Source organism: Saccopteryx bilineata, chromosome 2 (genome assembly GCF_036850765.1).
Source record: "Saccopteryx bilineata isolate mSacBil1 chromosome 2, mSacBil1_pri_phased_curated, whole genome shotgun sequence".
NCBI lineage: Eukaryota > Metazoa > Chordata > Mammalia > Chiroptera > Emballonuridae > Saccopteryx > Saccopteryx bilineata.
In genome coordinates, this window is record NC_089491.1 from 271,053,989 (window position 1) to 271,069,918 (window position 15,930).

The 15,930-nt window shown below is 47.8% G+C and overlaps 2 protein-coding genes across 2 annotated transcripts in view; both read right to left on the bottom strand.

The window, feature by feature from the left end:
- The window catches only part of CAMKK2 (calcium/calmodulin dependent protein kinase kinase 2), a 386,485-nt gene that overhangs the window by 37,918 nt on the left and 332,637 nt on the right, over positions 1-15,930 (bottom strand). The window contains 1 exon segment of the mRNA XM_066254470.1: positions 1,408-1,444. Coding sequence (XP_066110567.1) covers positions 1,408-1,444 — 37 coding nt within the window.
- On the bottom strand, positions 5,345-9,490 carry LOC136323247 (keratin, type II cytoskeletal 8-like). Its single transcript, XM_066255069.1, is given in 9 exon segments — positions 5,345-5,637; positions 5,639-5,735; positions 6,027-6,085; positions 6,205-6,423; positions 6,991-7,118; positions 7,458-7,622; positions 8,218-8,313; positions 8,765-8,825; positions 9,458-9,490. Coding segments are annotated over 9 exon segments (930 nt in total). The 5' UTR covers position 9,490; the 3' UTR covers positions 5,345-5,564.

Here is a 15,930-nt window from a genome sequence, read left to right on the forward strand (position 1 = left end):
TCGCCCCCTGGTGGGCAGAGCGTCGCCCCTGGTGGGCGTGCCGGGTGGATCCCGGTCGGGCGCATGCGGGAGTCTGTCTGACTGTCTCTCCCCGTTTCCAGCTTCAGAAAAATACAAAAAAAAAAAAAAAAAAAAAAAAAAAAAGCAAAACAAAACATGGCTCTTTGGAGCTTGGGTCATGTTCTTTTTATCCCCGTTGGACTTCGCGGCTCAGACTCTCCAATGGCGCCCTTCTTGCTCAGAGTAACGGACAAGGTTTTACAAAGGTGTAAGGTGTCCTCTGCCATCTGGCCCCCACGGTCCTGCACAAATGCCACTCGGTGAGGCTTCTCTATAGAGGAGCCATTCTATTTCCCAATCCTCCAACCTGGACTCCTGGCTCCCCTGACCCTGTTCGGGTCTGCTCTTCTCCACAACGCTGTCACCTGCGGACACCTACGCATAATGCTTGGGTACCAAGTGTGTCCATCTGCCCTCACTAGAGCGATAAAATATCCCAGGGGCAGGGAGTTTTGAATTCTTGTTCCGTGAAGAATCTGGAACAGGGCCTGACACATTGTAATGTTTGTTGAATGAACAAAACAACTTCCTCAGAAACAGCCCAAAGCCACGGGGAGTCAGGTCTGGGGTCCCAAGTGAGCGAATTAGGCTGGGGATCCCACCATTCTGAGCCAGAAAGGATCTTTTACATTTTGTGATTTCTGCTGAATTTCCTCCAATTTCATTAATGGGCCTATCGTGTTTATAATTTAGCCGTATCTATACATCATGTAAACTATTACTTGTTTCATTTTTCTCCTTCTCTCTAATAGACTCAGTTTTAAATTTCCTGGCCTTATACTAGGTAAGTTATCCATGAAGTCATGAGTTTAGTGTGCTGGTTAGAGTTTTTCCTATATAATGGCAAATTGAATCTAAAAAAAAAAATTTTTTTATGTTTCACCACGTGCCACCTAAATCATCTATATTTAAAGTAGCGATGGCGCCACATTTTGAGAAATATTGTAACTCTGTAATGTTCACATTTTTAAATGTTCACGTTTTTCTTTGACAATTTTTTAAAGTGAACACAGTTGATGTTATTTTCTATATAGCTTCTAAATTGTTTGTAAAGGCATCCTCAGTGCCTACAGCGATGCCCAGCATTCATGCTGTTTGATATCTGCAAACGAACGCATAGGACATCCAGACAAAGGAAGTCCCAACAAGTCTCCCCTCCACGTCCTGCTTCCCATGAGGAGTGCAACGCTCTGTGGGGCTCCCGGTTGGCCCCCCACTGACATGGGAAAGGAGAAGCTGTCCTTGGTGAGAGATGTCAGGGGCGGGGCTACCTCCAGAGGACACCTGGGCTTGGGCAGGCACAGCTGCCTGAGCAAGGGTGGCAGGAGGCAAGGGCTCAAGTCTTACCCATGTACAGATGGTCCTCATTAGGGTCATCCAGGACCTGGTGGCACGGCCACTCAGAACAGGCCGAAGACAGGCACAGGGAGAGGAATAGAGAGAGAGAGAGAGAGATCAGATACAAGCGGAGGAGAAGCAGCATCTGCGTGACCACATTTGCCAATGGGGGGGCCGCGCAGCCACTACTTTTCCTAGTTAAGATGAAGGGCACAGGAAAAAAACCCCGAGTGTGCCATCCCGACGGACATCTGGAAAAGAAGCACCATCCAGCGCAACCCTCAAGGGTCTGAAACACCCTTGGTCAGGAGGTGGCGCAGTGGATAAAGCACATCGACCTGGAACACTGAGATCACTAGTTCAAAACGCTGGGCTTGCCTGGTCAAGGCACATATGGGAGTTGATGCTTCCTGCTCCTCCCCCCTTCTGTCTCTCTCTCTCTCTCTCTCTCTCTCCCTCTCCCTTCTCTATAAATTAAATAGTCTTTAAAAAAAAAAAAAGAATTCTGGCCTAACCAGGCAGTGGCACAGAGCGTTGTCCTAGGACATAGAGGACCCAGGTTCAAAGGCCAAGGGTCACCGGCTCGCTCTCAAGATCATCCAGCTTGAGCACAGGCTCACTGGCTTGAGCAAGGGGGTCACTCGCTCTGCTGTAGCTCCCCCCACCCCCACCCACCCCCAGTCAAGGCACATGAGAAAGCAATCAATGAACAACTAAGGAGCTGCAATGAAAAACTGATGTTTTTTTTGTCTCTCTCTCTTTCTGCCTGTCTGTCCCTATTTCTCCTGTATCTGTCTCTCTCACAAAAAAAAAAAAAAAAAAAAAAAAAAAAAAAATTAACGTAATATGCCATACTAACAGTCTAAAGAAAAATATCAACATGATATCAATTAATGCAGACAGCATTTTACAGAATTCAACATCTATTCGTATTTTAAAAAGCAAACTTCCAGCCTTGGCCAGTTGGCTCAGTGGTAGAGCGTCAGCCTGGCGTGCAAGAGTCCAGGGTTCAATTCCCGGCCAGGACACACAGGAGAAGCGCCCATCTGCTTCTCCACCCTTTCTCCTTCCTCTCTGTCTCTCTCTTCCCCTCCAGCAGCCAAGGCTCCATTGGAGCAAAGTTGGCCCGGGCACTGAGGATGGTTCCATGGCCTCTGCCTCAGGCACTAGAATGGCTGTGGTTGCAACAGAGCAACGCCCCCTGGCAGGTGTGCCGAGTGGATCACGGTCGGGCGAATGCGGAGTCTGTCTGACTGCCTCCCCATTTCCAACTTCAGAAAAATACCAAAAATAAAATAAAATAAAAATAGAAAAGCAAACTTCCTAACCTGATAAATGGAACCTACAGAAGGTATATAGCAGACATCATACTTAGTGGTGAAAGACTGAATGACTTTTCCCATGATTGGGAATGAGGCAAAGATGTCTACTTTTACCACTCCTATTTAACATCATACTGGAAGTCCTAGCCAGTACAATAATGCGTGAAAGTGAAATAAAAGGTACAAGATTAGAAGGGAAAAAATCAAATGGTCCTTATTTGAAAACAAGACAAGTTCTGCCTAGAAAAATTCCAAACAATTCCACAGCCCTTAAAAAGTCTTAGTTGTAATGTGTCAACATGAAAACTCAACTGAATTTCTATATGCTAGCAATGAATAATTGGAAATCAAAAACTTCTGAATAATTGCATTATAATACGTACTGTCAAAAATAAAATACTTAGATATGCATCGTATTTGAATGCTGAAAACTGCAAAATGCTAATGAACAAAATCAGAACAGATTAAACAAAGACTACATGATCATGGATTAGAAGACTCAACATAATAAAGATTTTAATTCCTATAAAATGAATCTATAGATTTAAGGCAACTCCATAAAAGTTTATTCTATTCAGGATGATTTATAGATCTAGACAAGTTGATTCTAAATTTATATGCTAAGTAAAAAGAAGAAAAATTAGGGAAAGGGAATGCTCCCTGGAACTTTCCTGCCTTTACCTGAGCAAACACTGGAGGTGTGGAAGCTCTGTGGGACTCAGTGGGACGGCCTGGGGGCAAGGCCTGATGAGACAGCTGGTCAGCTTCAGGGAGGAGCGGGTGAGGCACAACTGACAATATTGACTTGGGGCCTCAGTGAGCAAGCTCCCTCTCAGTGGGTGCTGCCTTGGGCTCTATCACCACCATTCTGGTTCCTGAGGCCTGGTGACAGGGCTAGTCATACATGAAGAGTGGGCAGGTTGGTATTGTTTTATGAAATTTTGTTATATACACATAAACATTTACAGATTGTAATAAAAGTGAATGTCTTACTGTGAGCTGCCAAAATAGCTATAGCTCTAGATCAAGGGTCGGGAACCTATGGCTCACGAGCCAGATGTGGCTCTTGCGATGGCTGCATCTGGTTCACAGACGAATCTTTAATTAAAAAAATGTTAAAAATATAAAACATTCTCATATATTACAATCCATTCATTTCCTACTACTCATGTTCATGGTTGTGGGTGGCTGGAGCCAATCACAGCTGTCCTCCGAGACAACACCAAATTTTTATTGGATAATGCATAAAGTACACAGGTCGTTGTGTGGATCTCACAGAACTACATTTTAAAATATGTGGCATTCATGGCTCTCAGCCAAAAAGGTTCCAGACCCCTGCAATAGATAATGTTGTTCTTGGGTTTATCATCAAAGTGACGTCCTTTGTTGTGACACAGTCCAAAACCCTGGCCTTGGTCCTGGGTGGGAGGGTTGAGGGGGTAGGCAGAATGTCTGGGCTGTCTGGAGCAGCTCCCTCGAGGAGGGCAGCTAGGAAGGCAGCTTTAAATGAGGACCCGGGGACAAGAGCCCTGGAGACCCCACTGCAGGGCCAGAACCCCAAGTGTCCTGTGCCAGGCTGTCCCTCCTTCTGTACCCTCCACATGTGCTTGTTTATTCCTTGTTGGTGTTTCGGGAAGTCTGACATGCACTCATCTCAGCCGTGCTAGGGGCTCATCCACTTTGTCCCGTGCTAAGGAGTCAGCATGTGTGCCCAGAACTCTGTGGTGGTGGCAGTGGAAGCAAGAGCTACAGCTCCATGTTCCACCCAGTGGCACCCTAAGCCTGTGCCTGCCGTAAGCTCTGGAGACTGTTTCAGCAAAGACAAGCAAACTCCATTACACTCACAGAACCCACACACTCACATCCCCCACACGCAGGCAGAATGTACATGCCCTTTACCTACTGAGCTGTGTAGGTGATAAGAACACCTCATGTGAAAGGGTAGAAAGGAGGTGGCAAGGGGAAATGCAGGATCAATGTGACCAAGCAGAGCAGGAAGAGTCCAATTACCAATATCAAGTCCTATACTACCTTGGCTTCTAGAAAGTGTGGGTGTGATACACCAATTGCTAGACAGACTCTGGGCTTCTGAAGGAATGGGGAAACCAGGACTCCTTGGTCCCTGGCTGCAAAGGAATGAAAGTAGTTTAAAAAAAGAAAAAAAATCTCTGGCCCCCAAGGAAACACGATGTGCCGAGCCAGGGAGCACAACCCTGAGAACTGGACAGCCCTGGGTGCAAGTCCTCATCTGTCACTTTCTAATGAGGCCGATTACTTGGTCTTCCTGGGCCTGACTTTTCCTTACCTCTAAGCAGTCCTGATGTCAACATCCTGTGTCTGTGGGGACACTAAACTCTCCTGATACCATCTGAAACCTGCTCTGCCTACCTCCCAGGCTTGCTACACAAATGAAATGAAACAAGGTACTTGAGAGCACATTCATGACCAAGGCCTAAAAGCTTTCACCCAAGAAGTCTCTCTGAGAACAGCCGGAAGGTCAGATTTTCCTGCCCAACATCCCCTCCAGCCCCGCTCTCTAGCTTCCGATTCCATGGATGGACATCTCGACCATCTCTCACCTAGCCAATGGACAAGGGCTACACGTAGAGCAAGCAGGGTTGGCAGAGCCAGCTGAGACTTTATTTTGGGAAAAAAAAAAAAGCCACTTCATTTGGCTTTTAGTTAAGGGTATGGGTAAGAGTTGGTCCCCCAGGCAGTAAAACTGCCCCACCCCATGGGGGAGCTGAGGGCTGGGGTGAGCTCAGGCGGGTCTCCTGTACTGCTCCCCATCCAGCCCCCTCCCCACAGGCTCAGAGGACTGGAGAGACTGCAGTAGTCATTCATTCACTTGGGCAGGACGTCAGATGACTCGGACACCAGCTTCCCATCGCGGGTCTCAATCTTCTTCACAACCAGTCTTAGAGGAGCTGGTGCGGCTGAAGGAGCCAGCGCCGCTGCTGGAGCCCAAGTTGGCCTGAAAGCCCAGGCCGTAGTTGAGATTCGGGCTCAGCACACCTGGTTAGGGAGAGGCAGCCATGTGAGCACAGGAGTCCTGCACAAATCAGGTTCTGATGCCCCCCCTTCTTCCTCCCCAACCCCGGGGGTGGGGATCCACCCTGGTTCACTACTCGAGGACTGTCCAGAATACCAGGTAAAGGGCCGGAAAGAGCTTTGATATTAGCTATGTGACAATGGACAAAACAGTTAATTGGTCACCAGCTTCCTCAGCTAACAGGAAAGAAATGCACAGAGGCTTTGTAAAAAGACCCTACCCTCCTGCCCTGCACCTAAGGTGGGAGCACTCACCTGAGTAGCCAGTGGTGGTCTTGGTATGGATATTCATGTTCTGTATCCCAGCCTCCAGTCTGTACCCAAAGGACACGGATGTCAGGATCAACTCCTGGCCCTGTCCTAGGACAACAGGGCCCACCCCTTTACACCCCAGGGATAAGTTACAGGGCCAGTCAAATATCCCCACACCTACCGGCTCTCCTCGCCTTCCAGCAGCTTGCGGTAAGTGGCAATCTCCACATCCAGAGCCAGCTTCACATTCATGAGCTCCTGGTACTCACGCAGCTGCCGGGCCATGTCCTGCTTGGTGTTTCGCACAGCAGCTTCCAGCTCAGCCACCTTGGCCTGAGCATCCTTGATGGCCAGCTCCCCACGCTGCTCAGCATCAGCGATGGCGGCCTCCAGGGAAGCCCTCGGTAGGGGGGGGAACAGGTCAGCAGAGCAGAGTGTGGTGGCCTCCTGCTCTTGCGCCCACCCTTCTCTCCCTTTTCACTCCTCTAGAGCCTCCTTCCCTGACCTAGACTATCCAACTCCACCCAGGCCAAAGAAAATCCCACTGCTGAGTGCAGGAAGCAGAATGGGGAAATTTGAGCAGCTTCCAAGCACCTCCTACACAAATTTTTCAGCTGGGACACTACAAGGTATTATCTCCACCCTAATTGGACTAGATCTCTGCTTTCTAGACTTCCTTAAAGTGCTAACCTTACCTTGAAATATAAGACATAAGATAAAGTAGGCTGTGGCAACCCCTCCCAGACCTACCTTCCAAACCCCCTTTGACCCATCATGGCCCCAGGGACCTTGTCAGCACCCCTCAGTTTCCCAGGAACAGTCAGAAGCTGGATTGTAGCTGCCCCTCCAACTCCCAAGCTCTGCTCTAGGACTCCTTCCCCAACCCCAGACCCCTCGCTCCTTCCTGCATTATTTCCTCTCACCAGGATGTGTCTGAGGATCCCCACTCATACCCAGTCCAGCCCACACCTGGCCTTTGAGGCCCTCAATCTCAGCCTGGAGTCGGCTGATGTTCCGGTTCATCTCAGAAATCTCTGTCTTCGTGCGACAGAGGTCATCCCCGTGCTTCCCAGCCAGCGTCTGCAGTTCCTCATACTGTCGGGATGAGATGAACAGTGAAGATTAAGAGAAGCCTCTGGAACCCAAGGTGACCCCCATCTGAGAGAAAGTACCCTCTCAACCAAGTCACCAGAGCCCAGGTCATCTCCCCGCTCCCCCCACCTCAAAAACACACACACACACACACACACACACACACACGGAAGGCCTTCTTCCAGATTTCCGGGCACAGGGACATCCCAATCTCCCCAGCAACTATTAAGCAGGCCCAGCTCATAGCAAGCAGAGTGGCATTTGAAATTCTCCTCCCTGCTCATGAACTGGGGCACAGAACTGGCCAGAAGGAAGTACCTGCCTCGTGACCCTGCTCCTCACCTTGAACTGGTACATGGTCTCCGCCTCAGCCCGGTTGCGGTTGGCAATCTCTTCATACTGGGCTTTGACCTCGGCAATGATGCCATGCAGGTCCAGAGAGCGGTTGTTGTCCATGGACAGCACCAGAGATGTGTCAGAGATTTGGGACTGCAGCTCACGAATCTCCTATGGTGAGGAGGAGAGGTGGTCAAGCCCTGTCCCTGCATACAAGGAGCCCTCTTTGGCAGAAGGACCTTCCTTAGGGGACAAGCTAAGGAACAACAAGAGAAGAGAGGAGCAGGTGGGCATATGAGGACCTGGGAGAGAGCAAAGCTCCTAAAGTAGTAAAATAGCCCAAAGGCCTGGAACCTGGAGCAATGTAAGGATGAAATGAGGCTAGGAAAAAGGGAAATCTGCCTTTGAGTGAGTAACCAGAGGGGCAGGGCCCTTCTGTGAATCAGCTACCAAAACTGAGCCCACAGTGGGCTCCCACAGCCCAAAGACTCAGAACAAAAGCTCTGAGACTGAACAAGCCCAAGTTGCCACTAGGCCACCACTCTGTGTGATGGATGACCTTGGATAGGCTATTTCCGTTCTCTGAGCATGTTTTCTGATCTGTGAAATGGGGCAATCAACCCTCCCTCATGTGGGGGACAGAACTAGAGAACATCAACGCTGAGTCAGTATCAGTAACTGCAATTATTCAGTGGTGGGCCCTTGTCCGTTGGTGCACTAGGGGCTGGGAGGAGCCTCTGATAGGGTTGCAGAAACAAGAACATACCTCTTCATACAGCTGCCTGTAGAAGTTGATCTCATCAGTCAGCCCTTCCAGGCGGAACTCCAGCTCTACCTTGTTCATGTAAGCTTCATCCACATCCTGGGGGGTGTTGGGGAAGGACCCCTGAGCTGAGTGCCCACACTGGTCCCCAACCCAGAAGCACCTGATAGCCTAGACTTGGAACTTGCTAACTGTTGCCTTCTCCACCTCACTTTGTGGCCTCATCCTCCAGTCCAGCCTCTGCCCCATCACACCGGCGTCCCCAGACTACACACCTTTACTGCTTTCTACAGTGCTCCTCCTCTTCCTTTAGCAAGTCTTCTGTGGCTAGACTTCCAATTCTATTGCTCCATTTTCTTAAGCATGTCCCAAGTTCTGTCCAAATGCACCTCCTTACCTCTCTGTTCTTGCCTACTCTTTCTATGCCATGTATCTAAGAAGCACTCAAACGATGGCCCATTACTTAAAAACATTTAGGGACAAAACCCAAAAAGCCTTAGTCTGAGTCCCTAAGCCTTCAGTGTATGATTGGGGTAAAGGACACCCTCACCTTTTTGATGAGGACAAAATCATTCTCCATCTCTGTGCGTTTGTTGATTTCATCCTCATACCTGGTAAGGAAAAGATGTAGAATCAAAGGACGAAGGCAAAGGGGAGGTTGTCCTGAGTTTTCTAAGGGGGGTAAAATATCTAGAAAATTCGGTTCATGGAATTGCAAGATATGAGAGAGCTGGTCTGGTCCTTCTGCTCATCAGCCAGTGGGGAGGCCTAAAGCAGGAAACCTCTCTCCAAATCCATGAATACTCATTAGATTAGGCACAGTAAGCATATTAGGAGAGTTTGCAACAGTGACTGACATAAGACCTCAGACAACAGGGCTGGGCAGAAAATTAAGGGGAAAGAATAAAAAGGGACCAGGTGTATAGGTATATAACAGGGGACAGTTGGCTACTTGTCTCTCCCATCTGAGGTCTACCACGTAAATATTAACGAATAATTTGGTGTCCAAATCTGGACAGTTCTGTGATGAAAAGGGAGTGGGTGTAGTTAACAATTATGCCAGGACAATAGGTATAAACTAGATTGTACTGAGAAAACCTGGTCACATGGTCACCCTAATTATATAAGGTTGCATTGTCCAACAAGCAGATGGCCATGGGGTCTTAGGCCTCTAGTCCCCTAGGGTGGGACGGAAAGGATGATTTCAGTTGGGCAGATGGCAGTGCAGAGGAGGGCAGCTCACTTATTCTTCAGGTCCTCCACCAGCCCCTGCATGTTGCCAGGGTGCAGCTGGTGGCTGCAGATGCCCTGCCCGGGAAGGGAGGCAGCTGGCCGTCTCCACTGGCCTCACTCTGTCCCTCACTTCTCTCCAGGCCCTGCCCTACATGGCCCTTCTCATAATGATGCTGTTCTTCATCTACAGCAGGGGTCAGGAACCTTTTTGGTGGAGAGAGCCATGAATGCCACATATTTTAAAATATAATTCTGTGAGAGCCATACAATGACCCATGTATGTTACGCATTATCCAATAAAAATTTGGTGTTGTCGGCCCTGGCCGGTTGGCTCAGTGGTAGAGCGTTGTCGTGGCGTGTGGAAGTCCCAGGTTCGATTCCCGGCCAGGGCACACAGGAGAGGCGCCCATCTGCTTTTCCACCCCTCCCCCTCTTCTTCTTCTCTGTCTCTCTCTTTTCCTCCCACAGCCGAGGCTGCATTGGAGCAAAGATGGCCCGGGCCCTGGGGATGGCTCCATGGCCTCTGCCTCAGGTGCTACAGTGGCTCTGGTCGCGACAGAGCGACTCCCCCGGATGGGCAGAGCATCGCCCCTGGTGGGCGTCCTGGGTGGATCCCGGTCGGGCGCATGCGGGAATCTGTCTGACTGCCTCCCCGTTTCCAGCTCCAGAAAAATACAAAAAAAAAAAAAAAAATTTGGGGTTGTCCCAGAGGACAGCTGTGATTGGCTCCAGCCACCTGCAACCATGAACATGAGCGGTAGGAAATGAATGGATTGTAATACATGAGAATGTTTTATATTTTTAACATTATTATTATTTTATTTTATTTTTTGTATTTTTTCTGAAGCTGGAAACGGGGAGAGACAGTCAGACAGACTCCCGCATGCGCCCGACTGGGATCCACCCAGCCCACCCACCAGGGGCGATGCTCTGCCCACCAGGGGGCGATGCTCTGCCCCTCCAGGGTGTCGCTCTGCCGCGACCAGAGCCACTCTAGCGCCTGGCGCAGAGGCCAAGAAGCCATCCCCAGCACCAGGGCCATCTTTGCTCCAATGGAGCCTTGGCTGTGGGAGGGAAAGAGAGAGACAGAGAGGAAGGAGGACGGGGGTGGAGAAGCAAATGGGAGCTTCTCCTATGTGCCCTGGCCGGGAATCAAACCCGGGTCCCCCTCACGCCAGGCCGACGCTCTACCGCTGAGCCAACCGGCCAGGGCCATTATTATTTTTTTTATATTAAAGATTTGTCTGTGAGCCAGGTGCAGCCATCAAAAGAGCCACATCTGGCTCACGAGCCATAGGTTCCCGACCCCTGATCTATGCTGTGATTGGCATGCGGCTAGGATGGGCTCCCCGAAGCTCAGTGCCCTGTTCCTGTCCCAGCCCCACTATCCCTGATGCCCTACTCCCTCTCAGCTCCCTGCTGACCCTGACTGTCCCTCTCTCTCATCTTTCACTTTCTGAGGGCAAAAGGGTCCCAGGAATTGAGACTTCCTCCCCAAGTGGTATCCTGTAGGTAGGGCGAATGGCTGAGAGCAGAGTACTCAGAGAGCTTCTCTCCCCACTTTCCCAGACCTGGGTTCTGCTCTCAGAAAAACACTCCCAATGTATGCAGTGAGCCTCAAAAGCTGTGGGCCCTTTCCAGGAAACAGCTGAGGTCAGAAGAGAAGGTGTGCACAGGGCAGTGGGGGGCAGAGAAACGGCACCCGAAGCTCGCAGAAGCCGGGCATATGGCACTCAGAAGCTTCAGGTCTCTGGGCTCCAGTCTAGGAGTGGCGTTTGGACATGTGAGCACCCACATCCATGAACTTGGGAAGACTTGGGTGCACTCAGACAATCTAATGAGTTCCCGCTCTCGTGAACTGGTTTTTCAACATCATTCAGTAGGGACAAAATTGAAAAACTTTATATTTTTTAAATTTCTACTCACCCTGAGGGGAAACTATCTGCATTTTTATAGCTAAAAGCTTTCCTTAAAAACAATCAAACAGAAACCCTGACATAGTGATACAGTATTTCTGACTTATTTCAGTGGTATTTCATTGTTTTAGACAGACAGATAGGGAGATTATAAAATATATTGTAGATAGGTAGATATAGATGATACAGATATATAAGTCTGTCAACTAGAATAGGTTTAATGATTTTGCTGATCAGGATGAAAATTCCCTCTCTGTCTCCTATGGACTGCCCTGCCCTCCTCATCCACTGGAAGTGCTGTCCAGAACGTGGCTTCTTCTAACCAGCTTTCTCCCTCGCCCCCCCTCCCCCAGTTTTTGGCACTGCAGTGATCAGCACAGCAACCAAGATAAGTTATATTTACTGAGCACCGAATTTGTGCCAGGCAGACACTACAGTTCTGTACAGATGAAATCTCATTTAATCCCCACACTAGATTTCTGATGGGATCTGTTGCCACTTTCAGTTGACAAATGGAACCAGAGGCTCCAAAGCAGAAGTCCATCACTGACCCCGGACGCTCCAGAGCTAAGCAGCGTGGAAAAGGTTCTGGGTACAAATACTAGAGTCACACTTGCATACCAAGTAACATCTTGCACTACTACAAGCCAGTTATGCAATTTTGTGTTATTTTAAAATAATTTTGTTTTTAGCTTCAGCTCCTGATTTCTCCAAAAGTCCTGTTTAAAAAAGTTCCATTGTACTGCATAAAGAAGATGTGGTACATAACAGTGTGTCTGTAAAGTCATGGTGCGCTTTTGACCGGTCACAGGAAAGCAAGAAAAGACGATAGAAATGTGAAATCTGCACTAAATAAAAGGAAAACTCTCGCAGTTTCATATCTATTCAGTGCAGTTCAATGTGGGCTCACGCACAGATTTTTTAGGGCTCCTTAAGTAGCTATCCCGTGTAGCCTCTACAGACTCATCACTGACTGGTGGCCTACCAGAACGGGGTTTCTCCACCAAACTGCCAGTTTCCTTCAACTGCTTATCCCACCGAGTAATGTTATTCCTATGTGGTGGTGCTTCGTTATAAATGCGCCGATATTTATTCACGTTGCACTTTGTTCACGGATTCAAATTTAGCGAGCTACAGAACACACTGAACTTTCTTCAGTACCGTCCACATCTCGACTGGCATGGCCATGGGCTGCTCTGCTGTATACACGGTGTTACGTCATCTGCACATGTGCACATGCTGCCACATCATCCTACAGAAACTGGGAGAGTTTTCCTTTTATTTGGTGCAGATTTCACATTTCTATTGTCTTTTGTTGCTTTTCTGTGACCGGTCAAAAGTGCACCACGACTTTACGGACACACTGTATATACTATGAAATACTACTCAGCCATAAGAAATGATGACATCGGATCATTTACAACAACATGGATGGACCTTGATAACATTATACTGAGTGAAATAAGTAAATCATAAAAAACTAAGAACTATATGATTCCATACATAGGTGGGACATAAAAATGAGACTCAGGGACATGGACAAGAGTGTGGTGGTTATGGGGGTGGGAGGGGAGGGTGGTGGAGGCGCATAAAGATAACCAGATAGAAGGTAACAGAAGACAATTTGATTTTGTGTGATGGGTATGCAACATAATCAAATGTCAAAATAACCTGAAGATGTTTTCTATGAACCTATGTACCTTGATTGATCTATGTCACCCCATTAAAATTAATAATAAAGGGAAAAAAAGTCCCATTGTGCCCTGGCCAGTTGGCTCAACGGTAGAGCGTTGGTGGAAGTCCTGGTTTGATTCCTGGCCAGGGCACACAGGAGAAGCGCCCATCTGCTTTTCCACCCTTCCTCTTCTCCTTCCTCTCTCTCTTCCCCTCCCGCAGCCAAGGCTCCACTGGAGCAAATTTGGCCCAGGCACTGAGGACAGCTCCATGGCCTCTGCCTCAGGTGCTAAAATGCTAGAATGGCTCCAGCCACAATGGAGCAATGCCCCAGATGGGCAGAGCATTGCCCCTTGGTGGGCATGCTGGGTGGATCCTGGTGTGGTGCATGTGGCAGTCTGTCTGACTGCCTCCCCAATTCTAACTTAGGAAAAATACAAAAAAAAAAAAGGTCCATTGTTCAAGTTGGTGGAGATATTGCCTTCGAATGCAAGCCTCGCCTTTCCGAGGGCCACGATCCCCTGGAGGAGAGGCGCAGAGCCTGCAGAAAAGCAGAAGGTAAACTAATCTTCCCTTGTGTGGTATTTAATAGCTTGAAATAGTTGGCTAATATAGTATCTTCCAAATTCATACAATTTACGAGGGCTTCCAAAATTCCCTTTCTTATAATAAACCTATCACCACATATCTGGAGATCCAAGAGTTTCTCATATGACAGTAGAAACTAATCCACCTTATAAAGCTAAGACCTGCCTACATAATTTGGCTGCAATGCACAAGGGCTTGCACTAGGTATATTTTTAAAACTCCTTGAAGACCTTCCCCTATGTCTAGTGTGAAGATACATTCCTGACCTGGCCTGCTAACAAGTCAGGGAGAGGATTGTCACACAAGAGGACACTCATGCTCACACATATGGCCTTGTGCTGTTCACATTCTCACATGGGTGTTGTCCCTGTGCGGGGATGAGGTCCCCACATGAACCACTGTAGAGCGGCTTTTGCAGGGAAGGAGGAGGAGCTGTCCTTCCTCCCTGGATGGGTTCAGGCGTGTCTCCTAGGACAGTGGTGACAGAACAGAACAGATGTTTCTCTCCAGGTGTTACACGTTTTGTTCTGTGGTGCTGCAGAGCCCTGCACATCTGGAGGTGATAATCCTGCAGCTGCAACTCTGTTCAATGACCACATGTGTTGCTTTGTGGCCAGGTACACAGAGGGCTACTTTCAGAGTGAGCTCTTGTGCTAAAGGTATGAAAACAGTTCCATCAGATGCATCATGAGTTCACATGCCAACCAGGCCTGGCTGATCACACAAGTGAAAGGGACAGGTTGGATAAAAGAAAGGACAAGGATGATGTGACAAAAGTGGCAACCTCTTGGTCTTGGAAGACAGGGCTCGGGCTGGAGAGGGACTTCTGCACCTGAAGGAGACAGGAGCATGGAGTCTGTGAAATGATGTTTTGTGGGAAGGCAGACCCTGGGTTGGAAAACTAAACATTTCAGGAAAAGTTAGAAATCAGGGTGTCGACATTAGGTGAATAGGTGAAATACAGTGAGCTCAGAGGGGCCTGGGCTACTGCCATTATATCTCTAGTAGGTGGCATATTTCCTGGCACATTAAATATTTGTTTTTCCTGACCTCTGATTTATACCCAGAAATTACGTACAATAAAATATACAAATCTGAAGTGTACAGCTTGATTAATATTTGCATGCATATGTATATGCCCATGTAACCCCTATGCATTTCAAGATACAGAACATTTTCAGCACCCCAGAAGGCGCCCCTCACTCTCTCCTAGTTAATGGTGCCCCTACCCACCAAAGGGGACCATTATGCTGACACTGTCATGATACACTAGTTTCACCTGTCTGTGAACTTAATTTAAATGAGCTCACACAGTATGTATTTGTTGTTGCACAAGTTTAAAGTCCATTCTAGCTTGTGTGAACATTTGGGTTGCTTCTTGTTTATGAATAAAGTGGCCGTGAAGATTCCTGTACCTGTCTCTTATGGACACACACAGTATTTCCTGTTGGATGTTTACCCAGGAGAAAAATTTCTGGGTCACAGGATATACATATATTTGGTACATACTATAAAATAGTCCTGTAAAACAGTTGTTCTCAATAACATTCTCATTAGGAATACATGAGCATTTCGGTTGCCTCACTTCTTTGCCAACACTGGACATTGTCACTTCTTTTCAGCCATTCCAGTGAGGATGTAGTGCTGTTTCATTGCAGTTTTAACATTAAACTCTTACTAAATACATAAATGAAAGTGATATAACTATGAAATGGGGTGTTAGGTAGCTATAAACAAATGTGTTGTTAAAGAAGACAGTATTGGGGACATGCTTATGATATGTTAAAGCTGAAAAACATATATAAAGCCTGTATCTTTTTATTTTAATGTATACATGTTAATAAAGAGGACTAGAAGAAATTCACCAAGATGTTAACCGTTGATTCTGGAGAAGAATTTAGTCTCTTTTTCTTTATACTTTTACATAATCATGAAATGTTCTACAATGAGAAAATACCAATTTTATTTTGTATGTGTGTGTGTGTGTGTGAGAGAGAGAGAGAGAGAGAGAGAGAGACAGAAAGAGGGACAGATAGGGACAGACAGGAAGGAGAGAGATGAGAAGCATCAATTCTTCATTGTGGCTCCTTAATTTCCTTAGTTGTTCACTGATTGTCCTCTCATATGTACCTTGACCAGGGGGCTAGGGGGCTATAGCAGAGCAAGTGACCCCTTGCTTAAGCCAGCGACCGTGGGCTTCAAACCAGCGACCTCTGAGCTCAAGCCAGCAACCATGCGGTCATGTCTATGATCCCACACTCAAGCCAGTGACCCCCACGCTCAAGCTGGCAACCTCGGAGTTTTG